Raw genomic sequence first — 16,596 nt, forward strand, 5'->3', positions numbered from 1 at the left:
TTTTTTTCCTGCCTCCATGCAAATTATGGATTTATTTTATTATGCTCCCCATTCACAAAACATCAAACATTTAAAAAATAATAATAACATAAAACACCAGAAAGTTGTACTCTGAAAATGGCACTCAGAGATTCACTGTATCACTGAACAGGCATTCCTGGAACATGACATGTTCAGAAAACGGATTGTCCATCTCTGTGTTTCAGGGAGCGTATTTCCTCTCTTCAGAATCTGCTATTATAAAATCATTAATTTGCATAATCACATGGCTTCAGATTGTCTGTGCCTGCGTCATGCAGGTGGAGTTAGGGTCATGGCAGCAGCGTGTACGGTGAATGCTGCGATGCTGATTTGACGCTTGACGTCCTCCCAGGACTTCTGTTTATCAGCTGAGTTCTGGATGTCAAACAATGCATCGTAGATTCCAGGGAAAGACTCCCCTGCATATTTATTGTGGCTGCTGGGAGCAAAAATCACATGCCTGAAAGAGAGAAGAGGGAATGTCAGTTGTGCAGGATGGTTCTTGTCTATTCAAAGCTGCAATATTCATAAGTCTTAATGCAAATATTTAAATGGAAAGTGTGATATGAGGCAAACAATCATAGCTCTGAAAAACTAAATGAAAAGGGTTTTAAACAGCAGCTTGAAATGTGTCAGATGGGAGGTACATTTGGCTTTAATGGAGGAGAAAATGTAAACCTAGAAGCGTAATGAGTAGACATTTGAATAATTTACATATTTCGATTTGGGAGCATGTTTACAGCAGCACATGCCGAATTAAAGATACAACTCTTCCTTCTGACATACACAACACTACAAGGTTTTTCTGAGGAATAATAGAGTTTATCTCCACCTCTTACATTATAAACAAGCCCATCCCAAAGTCTGCTTTAAATCAGCCAAATCTCAAGCCTATGTTTACTTTGAATGAAATGCGATGTACCAGCTGTGATGAGGCTAGTTGAAAGTTGAAATACAGCTGTTCATTAGGTGAATGTGCTGTGTGGATTCTGTTACAGGGCATATATGTCTTGTGATTGTGTAGTTGAGTGGCCTTATTTTTGGTTTGCATCCATCAAATCAAGTTTAATTGCGGTGTGTGTGTGTGTGTGTGTGTGTGTGTGTGTCTCTTTCTGTGTGTGTTTGTGTGTGTGTGTGCGCGTGCGTGTAATGCCCCTTTCACACCAGCGCTTTTTCAGCTCCGGCTCGGAGCTGGAGCCTGAAAAGCGCCGGTTTTTCCTGTTCACACCGCAGCGGCGCCGGCTCTTAGCTCCGGAATCCGGTTCACTGCCAGCTCCAAAAAAGTGTCGGTCTAGAGGCAAGAGCTTCGGAGCTAAGAGGTGGCGTCGCTTACGTCTCTCTTACGTCGAGACGTGCAGGAAACTAAACCCACCTCCCCTGAACATGGGTCGACTGTCATGCCTGCCTACAAGCAGTAGTGCTTATAAACACACTTTATAAAGTCAGGCAACACTAACCAGGCTTCGTGTGATTCTGTTTATTTGTACCTTACTTTGACCATCCGTTCACTGTTATTGATCATTGTGGAGAGAGGCAGACGTGTTGTTTTGTATTATAGCAGCTATCGGAAGGAATCAATACATGGGCTGCACAGGTTGTCGTGTCCGACTATCACAAGTAGAATCATAATAAAAATGTGCCTGTAGAAAACGGTTAATGCCACAATAGGATAGCAATAGCAAGTAGTCAGTTTGGCTTCGGTTGCTATGCTAACATCACCCATTTTATACCAGAGAAACTTTCATAACAGCGTTGTGATGCCAAACAGCGTCAATTCAGACTGACACACATTCAGGGGAACTGGGGATATGTATCAGCTGCTTGTGTGAGTCGGACAGTGAATACTTTAGAGCGGCCGCTGCAGTGTGAGCTAACCGGGAGCTAACGGGAGAATAAACTCCGGTGGAAGAGCAGCCAACACTGCAGCGGTCGGTAATGCCGCAGAAACACATTAATAAACAATGAACCACGGCACTCTGGAGAAAAGCATAAGGTTGGAGAAGTCGTTATTTAATTTAATCTGGCTTCGTGTGATTAAAAGCAACACGATCATCGACCCGACGCAATTGTTGTTGTTGTGAGCGCCGTAACGCCGTTGGGGAGCAAATCAGGGATGTAAACGGTGACGTCATGACGCAGCAGCGGCAGCACCAGTCGGGCTCTGGGCGGTGTGAACAGAGCGGGAGCAGAAAAGGAAAACCGGAGGTGAACCAGAAAAGCTCCCGCTCGGAGTTAGAAAGGGAAAAGCGCTGGTGTGAAAGCCGCATAAGAGACTCACCTGTAAAAGGGTCTGCCAGGTAGGCCTAGGGGGTCTATGAAGGCTCTCTCCAGATACATGAGCTGATCATTCACGATACGTAACTGCAGAGGACTGATAGACGAGCACAACATTATTTTTCACATTATATTTACAGTTATGTTTTTATGCTGATCCCTCTTATATATAAATAGGAAAAACTGAAAATAAGAAATACCTCTCGATACGAAAACAACAAACCTATTTCAGCATTTGACATCCAAAATGTTAAACATATTCTTACTCCGCTTTGTTGAGAGTCTGCAGGCGCTCATGGAAGTCCCTCGCTGCAACAGTAAAGTTCTCCGCAGCAGAAAACAAGGAATCTGAAAATGTAACGAAAAGGGAAAACAACATTTAAAAGCAGCTACATTCTGAGAAAAATGTGCTATTTGGCCATATCGTTTAAACATTTTAAGGATATTTAAAGTCGATATATACTGAAGTCAACTCACCAAACGACACCCTGTACGTGTTCATCTCCTCTGGGTGCCTGTGTCCCAGCTGTGCGATGCTCTGAGCGTACTTCCCGAGCGCGTCTGCATACTGGTTAACATCGAGAGGGAGCAGCTGGGAATCAGCCAATTGGAAGATGAGCCCCCCTCTCACCTGGGCCACCGCCCGAAGCCTCTTGAAGGAGGGGTCGTAAAACTTCTCCACTACTTCGAAGGTCTCATAAACACTGTGATACACCGGATAGCTGCTGTACCGCTCTGTTTTCTGAAAGCACAGACAACATCCCAGTGAGATACATTGACGCCATGGAGGCTCAGATTATCATTTACCATAAAGATTAGGGTGGTCCTTAAAATTGAAAGTCGGAAAGTCTAAGCTCCAACCCCCATAATTCATTCTATTAGTCAAGAAAACTCTCCTGGTGAATTTTTTCCTCAGTCTGACAACATTTACCCCTCCCTCATCAACCTTGAAGTTTAGCCTCAGTTGCAGCACTGTGGCGTGGCTGCTGGTGTGGCAGCCCAGGTTGACGAGGGAGGGGTACATTTTAAGGACCACCCTACATGAGGCTAAACTTCAAGGTTGATGAGGGAGGGGTAAATGTTGTTGGAATTTGAATACAATTCACCAGGAGAGTTTTCTTGACTTCCGGTGGTTGGAGCTTAAAATAAATGAATGAGAAAATGTACATGGCACTAAGGACCACCCTAATAAAGATGCTGTCCTTTTTTTGAATTATTCTCTAACTACTTATTCAACCCTTAAAGTGGACCTATCATTTTATATTTGAATAATATATTGTAGGGCCATACCTATATAAAACATGTCTGTGAAGTTTTTTTCTCAAAATACCAAACAGATCATGCATTTTAGCCATGCCTCATTTAGCTCTATTTGCTCTTTTCCAGCCCTGTCTTTGCAAGGGCTGATTCTGTGGCAAATGAGCTGCACCATGCCACGCAACCTCTCATTCCCCTGATAGGTGGAGAGTTGCCCATATAGGCGGAGCTCCTCGTTTCTGACGTCAGAACAATTTCAAATCTGTATCAGTCTGTATCAGATCCGTTGCAGCCTCGTTTTTAGAGATTTGGGTATGGAGGAAAAGAGAGAGGGTTGTGTTTTCTGACACTTGGTGAGTTCCCTGACACACCGGGGACACATATTCATGTATAAAAGACGTACAAAAGTGCATTTTGCATGATAGGTCCCCTTTAAATGTAAACAGAAATAACTTTAGATTATGTAGTGTAGGACTGAAACTCACAAATATTTTGGTTGTTGATTAATCTCCCGCTTATTTTATCGATTTATCAATTAGTTATTGTTAATGGTCATTGAAGAAATACTTAAATGATTAAACTAGTATCAAAATAGTTGACGATTAGTTTCTGTTGATCTACTATTCCATTAGTCCACTGATATTTGCAGCTCAAATGCTTAATTTCTTTCTCAGTGTAGCATAATAGAGATAGATACAATTATTTATTCATATACGAAGACAATGTACATGTAAAAGACAAAACCTGCATTAAAAATAAAATGTATTAAAAAATCGCAAACTAACAAACATATTCTCTTAGAACGAATAGGTTTGCATATGAAAACATGTACACTGCCATAAATATTATTTTAAAAGTTTCACATCATTACAATTCCTCAAAAAAATAATCTTCCAAGTAAAGCTCAAACATAATATGGATGCAAAATGTTTTGTGCACCTAAAATACAGTCACATAAAGATATGATTAAGAACTTACAGTAATATACCTTAAGACTAATAAGAATGATAATATTTGGATGAATCAGTCAGCGTGTCTCACCTTGTTCTTGGTGTATCTGGCTCTGCCTGCAGCAATTCCCAGACGGATAAAATAGGCCTCGAAGTCACTGCCTGACCCCAGTTTACTGATCCTACAGTGCAGCAGAGTGAAGGACAGACTGTTTTAGTGATTTGTTTCATTACTTGTTGTATTTTACATTCAAAATATGTTTGTTTACAGCCTGACTGACCAGAACAAGCTACTTTGTACCTGGGTGCATCACGGTTATCCGTCCAGTTGTCCCTCTTATGCCAACTCTCGTACAAAGAAACTCCTTCCTCTCCTTCCTCTGGACTGGCTATCTACATGCAAACACATAAAGTATAAAAGTGAGCATGAAGACTAAATTAATCATTCTCAAAACAGTTTGTTAAGTACCCTTCCTTTTGCTTCTGCTTACCTGTTTGGTGAGGTCATACACCAGCGTGTGTAGAGACGGAGTGCAGTCAACCCTCAGTGTGTACATTCCTGGAAATCAAATTGAAATGTTTAAAAAAACACATAAGACACATCAAAACTAATTTACTACTAACTGTGCACACACTCACCCTCAATGGCAGAGTCGGCATTAATGTAAGCCACAGCTCTCTCCTGCAGCAGCTTGGCGTTATCCTGTTGAGAAAGGTGAATGTTGGTCAAGTGTGTGTGGGTTTGAATGTGTACAAGTGCAAGTGTGTGAATGTGTATGTTTAAGTACCTCTGCCCATTCTGTAGATCCCTGCAATCCAAACTCCTCTGCATCCCAACTTGCAAATATTAAAGTCCTCCTAGGCCTCCATCCTACACACAACACACAACACACACACACACACACACACACACACACACACACACACACACACACACACACACACACACACACACACCACACACACACACACATACATACACACACACACACACACACACACACACACACACACACACACTGAGTACTTGTCATGACACGTGAACAGTTGAGTAGTGACAAGCAGTGACATACCTTTACTGATCAGCCTGCCGGCACTCCTGACAATCTCGTGAACCACTGCAGCTCCAGACATGGGGTCGATTCCTCCGAACACCCAGGCGTCCCGGTGCCCTCCCAGAATCACATACCTGTCTACATACACAAACCCATAGCACGCATCAATGGAATAATTAGAGAAAAATATACTTTTCTTTCTTCTATTATTTACAAATTATTCTAAATGGCTAATCCTATCACAACACATACAAAACAGGCTCTGAGTAAGAGGCTGATGCACTGTATTTCACACTGAATGTAGCAACATTTCCTGACCAAAATGCATTATGAATATCCTGCAACCTGTTATTATGAGTCTGAGTGTCCAGTTAGCATTGCAAGTGTTACTCTATGTATTGCTGGAAGCTAAAATGAAGGATTAGTGGGTTGTGGTACTGTACCTGGCTCCAGAGCTCCTCTAATCCGGCCAATGACGTTGTAGATTCTGGTTATCTGGTTGTTACTGTGGATGTTCATACGCAGCTTCCTGACACAGGCAGACACACAGGGGAGAAAGAGATAGAGTGTCAAACATAAAGAAAGGGACAAAGAATAAAACATGTTCATTTTTGAAGGAAATTCCTAACAGAATTTAAGAAATAATGGAAAAGAAAATGGTACTGTACAGCAGCCATATTATCATGTTCATTGTGCTAAGCTCAATTAAAGCACAGACAGATACAAAGAAGAATAGAAGAATAAGAATAAGCAGGCGATAGAGATTTAACCCTCTTAATGGCCGCATTGAAGTCCTTTAAGAAGTGTTTTGCACCTCAAAATTCCCTTCTTTAGGAGAATAATGAGGCACAAATAGACCCAGTTACTGTTGTTCATCCCTAATGTAAGCAGCTTGTTCTGTGTGTATGTTTTTCACACACCGAGGGTACAAGGGCCTTCATTGTATAACATTTGGCTACTTGCCACTGGGTGGGTCATTAAGGCTGAGCAAGAGGAGAAAAGAGCAACACAAGGCGAGAGACAGTTCAAACACTTAAACCACTACAGAGTGAATTCGGAGAGAGAAGTGGTGAGGAAAAAATACAAGTGGAAGGGAGAATCATGTTATTACAGGGTGAGGTGGACACAAGCGATCACTTTGACACTCCACTATAATGTTATCACTTACTGGCTTTTGAAGTCGTCCGTAAATCCTGGTCCGATCCTGTAGGAGATGTTCAGAGCTCCTTTCCAGTTGTTGGGTGGAATCGGTCCTCCCATGTTCCTGTTGAAGCAAAAATCAAATATATTATACACCAAAGCAATTATCTTATACATTAAGGATGCCAATACAAATTCAACATCCAAAAGAAGTAGGTTTCAGCCATGCTACACATTTTTGTTATTTGGTCCACCAGTTTGGTCCAAGAGAATATATCTCAACAACTATTGCATAGATTTCTAAGAAATGTACATATGAAATACATTCCTGTCCCACACATGTTGACTTCTCATGAGATCAGATCTATTTTGTAATGCATGTCTAATAATTAGATTTATTATAAAAACATGTGATATTCTCATCTGTCTTTATGCCGATTACCACATGTAGCATGCTCACATGTTCAACAAGGGCACCACTAACTTGTAATTGTGTGCATTTTATTATTAGCTTAGCTTCACAGAGCTGCTAGCATGGCTGTAGACCTTTTTCAAAAATGACTGATTTGAATGATTGCATTTTAGAAGTGTGGAAAGAAAAGAAGATTGAAATATGATTTTACTTCAGCAGGTTGATTGCATCATGGAAGCCAATTGGATGCACAGGAATCTTGGGAAGACCTACTCCATCCTCGAGACTCAACCTGTAGGTATATTCTGTAAGAGAGCAGACAAGATTATGTTAGTTAAACTCAAACACATAATTCAGTCTCTCACACTTATAGACACTCATACACACCTTTAGCGGGGTACCCTGGTGTGAGTGGGTCTCCTGCTCCATTCAGGTTGAGGACATTTCCTCTCTGAGCTCCTCCACCGGGTAGGTTCCAACCATCAGGATATGGCTGCACACACAAACACAAACAAACACATTTAAAATGCTTGATTTGAATCCACGGATTGAATTAGTATCCTTGATTCCAATATTGATTTGTTTAGAGATAATAACCATGAATAAGTGTACATTCTTGAAGGCTATGTCTGACATCTGCTACTTCTTTATAGTTGTTGTTTGCAGAGTCTCTTATGGGTTCAAACTTATTTTAAGGCTTATAATTGTGTCAGTGTTGTCTAAAAACAAATGTTCAAACTACTACACTAATACTAGCACAATGGCTGTTACCATCCACACATGCACAGTTTTATAATGAACAAATGATCCGAAATACTGTACCTGGACTCCGGCAGCCCAGTAATCGGCTGGGTCTGAGAACATAATGATCCCCTTTGCTCCTGCTAACATGGCATTTTTCACCTGGTGGAGCATACAGAGTAAAGTGAGTTATATTAGTAAACAAAATGTTATTTATTGCTGTCCTCTTTTTCCTTTGTGCATCAGAAAATAGTGTGGTTTGACATTGACAAATTACATTGAATTATCAAAAAGATTGTATTCTTCCAGTACACCTAGCCACAAGTATAATCATTTAATTGCACGACTCAGTCACAGAAATCCTTTAACTGTGGGTTTTCATGTGGAGTGATGACCAAGGCTTTTCTTTTCCTACCTTATTGCCTCTGAATATTTTCCCATATCTGACGATGACAATCCTCCCAGTAGCATTGACCCGCATGTCTCTCTCTAACTGGAAGAAGTCTTCTGTTCGACCATAGTTCACATACACCAAATCCCCCTACAGAGAGACAGACAGAGGAGACATCTCAGGTTATCAGATAGCTGACGGTGAGGATTTGTAATGTTCAGATTTCATGTTGACTTTTACTTCTGCAGTGAAAACATATTCAAACATCACTGTCTGCTTGTGAGAATGGTTGTTGTTATTTACCTCAGGTTGTCCTTTGGGAGAGAAGGCGCTGTATGGTGGCACAATGTTAGACACATCTTCATAACCCTCAGGAACAGGCTCAGCCAAGGAAGTGTTAAAAACCTGTGACAGAAAGATGAGCACAGACTGAATTAGATAAAATATTGATGAGATCACCCTTTATTTACTAAAATATCAGATTTTCATGCTTTACTTCTACATTTTATAGGGGGAAAAAATACTATTTTCTGCAATAAATGTATCTCACAGATAATTTTTGTTACATCCCTCTATTTAACTTTTACTTCATTAATCAATTACCTTAATGATAAATTATCATTACAATTGGCAACATAATTTTTACTGTAATATTTGTGTTCAATAATAAATTAATAATAGTTGAAGAGTAATTTTGATTCTCACTATTTTCTGAAGTTTTACAAACCAAACAACCCACTAATGATTCAAAAACATAATCAGCAGATTAATCCTTTATGACAATAACCCTTTTTTGCAGCTCTATATATATATATATTTTTTTTTTTAATGAATTAGCTTCACATTAGCCAACTATAACAGTAAAATGCTGCTTAAGTCACATAAGGCATTTTCTGCATCGAATACTTCTACCTTTAAACTTTTAGTTAATTTGTCTAATACTTATAAACTACATATTTTACATTTTCAATGCATGACTTAACCTATATTTGGGTATTTTCACACTGTTGTATAAGTACTTTTACTTAAGCGTGATTCAAATCCTCAATACACGTTTCGCAATTATGCCACATCAAGGTGGAACGCTCTTCCCACAACTGTAAAGGAAAGTAAAACTATACTTACCTTCAAAACCTCTCTTAAAGAGCACCTTCGGGGGAGAGCATTGCAAAACTGGCCCCGGTAATGGTACAAATCTCAACCTGTCGTACAATGGACAGCTTCCCCCCCCCATCTATGTATATACTCGCATTTTAGACTCTGTTACTAACTGTATATCTGTAGACTTGGTATGTCTTAAATGTCCGGTTAGGATGTATTAGAACAAAATCTAAAATGAAAATTGTAAATAAGCAATCTGTATGTAAAAAACCACCTGTATGTAAATTGTAAATAAGCCATCTGTATGTCAAATATGTCTTATATGTCTTAAATGACATGATGAATTGGAAATGGGGGACCCTGATGTAAACAAGACGAAAGTCTTTCTCTGGTCTGCATCCGCTTAACAATTGTATGTTTTGAGCTGTACTGTACTGTACCCAATATACAAGCTGTTAATAAACTTTTCAATCAATCAATCAATCAATCAAATCCCACCCAGAGTAAATAGGGGGTCAATATGTAAATGATAGATTTGTCCTTTACAGGTCTGATACCAAAACAAGTCCTGTGAATTATTGGCTGATACCAGGTTGTCCTATTCTACTGTAGAATATACTTCCAGTGGTCTGACACTCACCTTGGTATCTATGTGCTGCTCAGGGTATCAGCTGAAATGTGTTACTGATTAAGCTGAAATGTAAACCCGGATTTTGTTTGTGATCCTGAATGCATCCTAGCAGCATGCTTCGATATAGCCACTCTGGTCAGTTTTTCTTGCTTGCCACTGTGCTGTATCATTATCTCTACAAAGAGCGGTTTATCTCGTCACAAGCTATAAAGGGACCTTGGACCTGAATGAGCAGTCTTGTGTTTTTTATTGATCTGAAAAGTCACCATGTGGACGCTGCAACTTTGTTATCTCCCTAAACAGACTCAGCAGCAGTTATGTGCTTTTTCAAATTAGTGTTTTTGTTCATGTGTGTTAGAAAATAACATGGAGAAATTGATCAATATCATAAAACGTTTGGAAATCATTAAACTAAAGCATATATTACATTTAGTTTCTTACAGTGGACACAATGCATGCACATGGTCATTTAAATAGTGTTAGCGGTGGCTGTGTTATAAAGTGGCTCTGACTGCTATGCTAATGCTATAGAAGATGGGACCAAACAACAAAAACAAGAATGCACGAGAAGAGGTTTTAGCGATATGGAACATGTTTTGCTTCTTTGTAAAACGCACTTTGTCTTTTTTCAGTATGAATGCATTTGACTGGATGTTTTCATGTCGTACCTCACTGCCAAGCTGATCAATTATCGAGATGTAATTCGGCTGTGTTTTGTTGGGATAGGACAGCAGGACGTCATAGGGCACCATCTCCACTGAGTCCAGGCCGTACTCCTTCCACTCTTTCATGATCTGCTCTGCATATTTCAGATTCTGCTCTGTACCGGCGAGATGTGGGAGTCGTGTTAATTTCCTGTGGAGAGAATGTCAACAGTGAGTAAAGAGGCTATAAATTGCTTACAGAATAAAATGTATTTTGGCCATAACCCACTTCATTTGAATGTGCAGATTAGCTAGGGAAAGTGAGATGTTTTTGTAAAGTTAGAACAAATATAAGCAAAAATGCATGGAAAGTGTTTCTTGTTCTGAGACTGCACTTGAACACGCCATCAAGTCTTTAATGTTATGTATTTTTCCAGATGGTTGGACAGCATTTTTTGAAGCTATAGGATGTTTATAGTACACTGAGGGATGCTTAATTTTATATTTGGAATCTTTGGAAATGCCAATAGATAAAATAAATAATTAAAATAAAGTAACTTAGGTTTCCAGTTTTTTTTTTCTACCCCGCTAGCTCACCCATGGGGTTAAGAAGCCTAAGATAAATGTCAACAATTGAGTTGCTGTGCAAGTGAAATGTTTGGCTTGCTATAGTTGTGAAATGGAAAAATATATGGCAAAATTGGTGCCCATTCAGATAGCTGTCACCGCCACTGGCTAGCGATCAAATACCGGAGTGATTTAATATATTACACAACCCCCCCCCCCCTTACCTATGAGACCTCATTCAACAACACAACCCTATACCCATCTCCTGAGGTCTGCTGTTGACTACTGTAGCCCATCAGGACTAGGTTCCAGACCTGGAGCGACCAGTCCTTCGCTACAGCCTCCCAGTCACATTCAAAATACATACACTGCAAAAAAGCCTTCAAAACAACCTATAGTCCTCTACCCAAACCCACCTTTTTTTCAATTTTGCTCAGGGCTGTTTTTGTATTTTTTCTCGTGTTTTATTGTAAAGCGTCTTTGAGCACTGGGAAAAGCGCTATATAGATATTATGTATTATTATCTATATGAATACTCCCTAACAAAACTCAAAGATGTTTCGCTCCCTGCTGAAACCTTTTCTTTCAAAGAGGGTTGAAGACTGTTTACAGTTGTTTAGATGATTTGTTCTGATGGAGAGAGAGGTTTTGTGTGTTGGTATTGCTTCTTACCTGAGATGCTCTCTGATCTGCTCTGGCTGCATTTCATCCAGAAACTCCCGTAGATACTTGCCGGAAGCAGTATCGTTTGGAGTGTTTGGACGTGTGGGCTTTGCAAACCAGCCTACAAAACACAGACGTACATAATCCATACAGCATAACAACAGTGTCTCTTCTTTCAGGACTGAAACCACCTTATGACTTACAAGGGAGAAAAGGGAGAAACCGAATATCTATTCACTGCCCAGCTGTGTAAGATCTAGACAAACTTTGCATGACCATAGATATTATATTTCAAATGGAGTCATGGTTATGGACAGTATGTGTTAGTTGCTGTGAGCAAGCACACGTGAAATGTATCAAAGTAGTGACAAACTAAAACGCACACACATGTTAACACACCTTCAATATTAAACTTTAACAGCAATGATAACATTTGATAGTTATTCCGAATAAATTAAAGATTGTATGTACTTATGTTGTGCAGTGGTGTTAAGTAATTAAGTACAGTTACTCAAGTACTGTACTTAATTATAATTGTCAGATACTTGTACTTAAGTATTTCCATTTTATGCTACTTTGTACTTCTACTCCACTACATTTCAGAGGTAAATATTCTACTTTTATTTTTGGTACTTTATGTATATTTAGATGCACATTTTACTTGAGTAACATTTTAATACATTACTTTTACTTGTACTGAGTATTCTTACACTTTTACTTAAGTACAAGACTTGAGTACACCTTCCACCCCTGAGGTTTTGTATCTATTCATGTTAATTCAGCATCTGCCTTCACATCCATTTACAAACTTGTCCTGGTCAACTATCATTAGTTCCATAGTTATAAGTTATTTCTGTTAACAACAAACATAGATAGCTGTGTAGATATAACTTGTGAGTAACAGCAGTAGAGTGTAAGTTTGTGTTGTATTATCAAGTCTTACCTATGATGAAACCAAGCAACAACAAAGCTGCCATAACCACAGTCCATCCGATCCACCGAGTTAACCTGCCCTCCTTTCTCATTTTAAAGCAGCTCATCCCACAGGCTTCCACGCGCCGACACAACTGCACAGCACGCTTGCAGAGATAGGGAGTAATTTGTTTAGGTAGAGCACAGAGGGAAAGTGAGATAGAGTGGGACAGGGAGAGAGGGAGGTGACTTTCTGTGTCTGGCAGGTTGCAGAGGACTACAAAGAGGGAGCTAGTCATTAGTGATATGATTGGCCAGTAGGCTGATGACAGTCTTGTGCTCCTTGGCCATTCATGTGCTGACTCAGTGTTACTCAACTATGGTCGGGAATCCAGAGTCCAGCCAAGAATAAGCTGTTAAAGTAATAATTCAGTCAGAAAGCTGTCAAAAGTCTCCATGAGCCACACTGAATGCACAGATTCCTGTAGAATTAAAAATAAATGCATTGTCTTGTAAATAATCTATGGTGATTAAATCATAATAAAATACAAAATAAAGTATAAACATGTGTTCACATGGTGATAAGGGGTCACTGAATGGCTTTATATATGGATGAAAATGTGTGTGTGTGTATCAATTGATATGGCTTTCACAGTCAGCTGAATATAAAATACATGTTGGACATTGAGAGGACATTATTTAAGATTAAGAGCTGTGCACGCTTCTATTTAGAAAAAATATATCCATCTGTATGGACATTTCTGTAACAGTCTATTAAAGTAAACCCGTTAACCTGGAACTAAAAAAGGGGGTAGATAATAAATCATATACCATTAACACTAGCTGCAGAAGCATATATTCATATACAAAAGTGAAAAATGTCATTAATCACATAACATCTGGAAGCCCAAAAATAAATGCATGAACATTTAGACATAATATAATTAGGATGCTCACAATAAATCACTATTTGTACCTAAGTCAAAATTGAATTGTTCCTGGTAAGAATTTTAAGGTATAATCTCTTAAGCGAATTCAATTATAGTAAGTCAAAATTCCGACTTAGAAAGACAACTAATGGAACCACTATGTGTATCTTTTCTATTATGCATAACTTTTAGCTATTTTTTCTTTTCCTGTCAGAACTGGGTTTTCAGCTTCCTTGTTCTCATCTGCTCTATCTCCAATTGACATAAAGTTGACATATAAAGTAAGTCATTCACCATAACTTCTTATCACCCAACAAAACAGACAATAAACAGCGTTAAAGTTATGAATCCTATAGCTACCCAGTAGATAATGGATGAGTTTATTAAAGTGTTATATTCCAGGTTCAGTTTAGGATGAATCTCAAGTTACAGCATATCTATTGCTATTAATATTCTGAAATATTTTCCCACACTGTAAGACCCACAGGCCTGGTCTTGCTTGACCCCTCCTGGTCCTGTGAACAGCTGGGAGGGCTAAAGTGCGGCTCTTTTATGCGGTGGGCTGGAGCGTGAAGTGTGGAGGAGGCTCTCTGCCCTCAGGAATTTGGGGAGGACACAGACTGCAGCTCTGCCTCATCCTCAACACACTGTTTGTTTTATAAAAACCAATGCAATATTGTGTTACTTTTATACAATAAACGGACCATGATTTAGGTTAATGATAAAACGCCAAACCAAACCAGGTATTATGACTTCAAGTGACAAAAGTACTTATTCTGCCCCACTTTATTTGATATACTTTATTAATCCCCATGGGGAAATGTTTCTTTGCATTTGACCCATCCTAGTCTTAGGAGCAGTGTGCTGCCATTTTGAACGGCGCCCGGGAAGCAGTGTGCCTTGCTCAGGGACACCTTGGTAGCACTTGGTCTTGCCGGGACTTGAACTGGTGACCTTCCAGTTGCCAAGCCAAGTCCCTATCGACTTCACCACCACCGCCCTGCATCATAGAATCATATCTAATCATTAATGCATTAATGTGTTCATCACTGCTGGTAAAGGTGGAGCTAATGTAATTAATTGATGTACTACTACTGGAGTTATTAACCTATAAGTATTAGTTTATTTATAATTAGTATTAGCTAATAATCTGAATCTGTAAAGTAAGAAGTTAGTAATTTTGTCAAATGTATGGAGTAAAAAGTACAATATTGGCTTCCAAAATGTACTGAAGTAGAAGTTTTGGGTAGCATAAAATGGAAATACTTAAGTAAAGTACCTCAAAATCTTACTTAGGTATAGTACTTGAGTAAATGTACTTAATCAAAGTACACCACTGAAAAGAACCATGAATGTCTGTCGAACACACGAACACTTCATTGTTAGACTGTGGCGCCCTCTATTGTCAGAAAGTAGCAGTGTAGCAATGCCTATTGTTCTCCAATATTGTTGTGTTTGTTGGTTACTTTACTATCTACAAAGTCCTTATTCCTAAATGTGTTTTAGAAATATGTTAAAGACGCTGCTCACTTATAGTCCAGGCCTGTTGTAAAGCCAACTGAGGTGAAATTAGGAGAAACTTTAAGATTGAGTCACGTCGCTGGGACTTGTTCTCGGGGGATGAAAAGTCAAACTGCGCTCAGAGCAGTCAGCGGTGACGGGGGGGGGGGGGGGGGGGGAGCAGACACCGGCCGGTATGTGGAGCTACACACACACACACAAACACACAGACACACAGACAGGCACATCGAGACAGAGCTGCAGGGTGGACGAGTCTCTACCTCTAAGCCACACCGAGGCTTTGGTGGAAAAGTTTCGGCAGCTGCTGAGCCCGTGAAGGCATCATGGTTGTGTCGGTGCGGAGCTGGGTCGCCAACGAGGGAGGAAAGCACTTGGTCCTGGTGGGGAAACTTTTGTCAGATGTTTTACATTTGGCTAGCTCCACTTGTGTCGTGATTTTTGTACCTGCTCACGAGCTCTTGCAACAACTTGTACCTTATCCTAAGATAACTTGCAATTTGTCTCACGAAGTTCCGTACCAACTTTCACCCCGAGGAGGCTAGAAAGTAATTGACTGTAATGTTGTCTTTTGTCAAGTCTCTAAAGTGAGGGAATTGTAAGCCTGTATATGCTATCAATGCAGCCTCCTCATACTTTAATATGAAAAAGGATGTATTGCTTGTTGCAGCCTAAGATGAAAGGTGCAACTTGAAATGTTAATGTGACAATGTTAAGATAATGATGCTACATTTAACTGTACTTCCTGTGCTGTGTGTGTAGATGCTGTGGCTGGGAGCAAACACCTGGCTCTTCCTAAAGACCTTTCTGCTGTACTCCACTGGACAGCAGTATCACTACCTCTACAAGATGCTCGGGGTAAGACCTAAAACATTTACATTCTTCATAGCCTTCTCTATTTATTATTTTCCTGCTGTGTCTCAACAGTTTTTGAAATGCCCTCAAAGTTTTAATATTAATTAACTAACTAAAGTAAGTAAAGTCTTCTTTTGTCAACCTTTGAAGAAAGAATGAATGTTTTATTAACATATTTAACTCTTCCTGTGAATTGCCTCAAACAAAACTTCTTGGACCATTAAATAGCTAAATGTACAAAAGTTTGCGATGAGAAGATTTGGTTGTATGTAGTTTATTGTGTTCTTTTATTATCTTAATTCTCCAAAAGTCACTCGGTGGCCTGGGAAGCTTTAAAAAGTGATTTCGGATCTGCCATTACTGTGGTCACATCCTCATATTGTTGTCTGCAATCACACACACATCACGGGTGAACAAGTGAGTGATTTTGGACACAGCTCTATTGTCCGATGGCTTTCCATTTTTTGGGGGGGACTTCCTCAAGCCCCTGACACCTGTGTTCCACTCAAACAGGTGTTTTCACTTATTCTGGATT

The 16,596-nt window shown here is 39.6% G+C and overlaps 2 protein-coding genes across 4 annotated transcripts in view; one reads left to right on the forward strand and one right to left on the reverse strand.

Annotated features, from left to right (window-relative positions):
- naalad2 (N-acetylated alpha-linked acidic dipeptidase 2) lies at positions 1-13,051 on the reverse strand. 2 transcript variants are annotated; one of them, XM_034199172.1, is made up of 20 exons: positions 12,791-13,051; positions 11,857-11,968; positions 10,642-10,828; positions 8,545-8,646; positions 8,266-8,391; positions 7,932-8,012; positions 7,497-7,602; positions 7,321-7,414; positions 6,726-6,821; positions 6,001-6,086; positions 5,576-5,695; positions 5,291-5,373; positions 5,142-5,205; positions 4,994-5,061; positions 4,804-4,895; positions 4,594-4,684; positions 2,773-3,037; positions 2,562-2,643; positions 2,300-2,392; positions 1-481 (listed from the first exon to the last, which is right to left on the reverse strand). In XM_034199172.1, the coding sequence occupies exons 1-20, from the start codon at positions 12,885-12,887 to the stop codon at positions 292-294; spliced, it is 2,235 nt and encodes a 744-aa protein (XP_034055063.1). In that variant the 5' UTR covers positions 12,888-13,051; the 3' UTR covers positions 1-291. The 2 variants fall into 2 exon arrangements, with proteins under 2 accessions (XP_034055063.1, XP_034055064.1); XM_034199173.1 differs by lacking the exon at positions 2,300-2,392.
- The window catches only part of LOC117534903 (NADPH oxidase 4), a 27,952-nt gene continuing 18,536 nt past the window's right edge, over positions 7,181-16,596 (forward strand). The window contains exons 1-3 of one of the 2 annotated variants that reach the window (XM_034199175.1): positions 7,181-7,403; positions 10,786-10,848; positions 15,969-16,064. In XM_034199175.1, the coding sequence (XP_034055066.1) occupies positions 10,840-10,848; positions 15,969-16,064 (105 nt within the window). In that variant the 5' untranslated portion in view covers positions 7,181-7,403; positions 10,786-10,839. Of the gene's footprint in view, positions 7,404-10,785; positions 10,849-15,426; positions 15,590-15,968; positions 16,065-16,596 lie in introns of those variants that run through there. The other variant, XM_034199174.1, reaches the window with a different exon arrangement.

The sequence above is a fragment of the Gymnodraco acuticeps genome, unplaced genomic scaffold (genome assembly GCF_902827175.1).
Source record: "Gymnodraco acuticeps unplaced genomic scaffold, fGymAcu1.1, whole genome shotgun sequence".
Classification (NCBI taxonomy): domain Eukaryota; kingdom Metazoa; phylum Chordata; class Actinopteri; order Perciformes; family Bathydraconidae; genus Gymnodraco; species Gymnodraco acuticeps.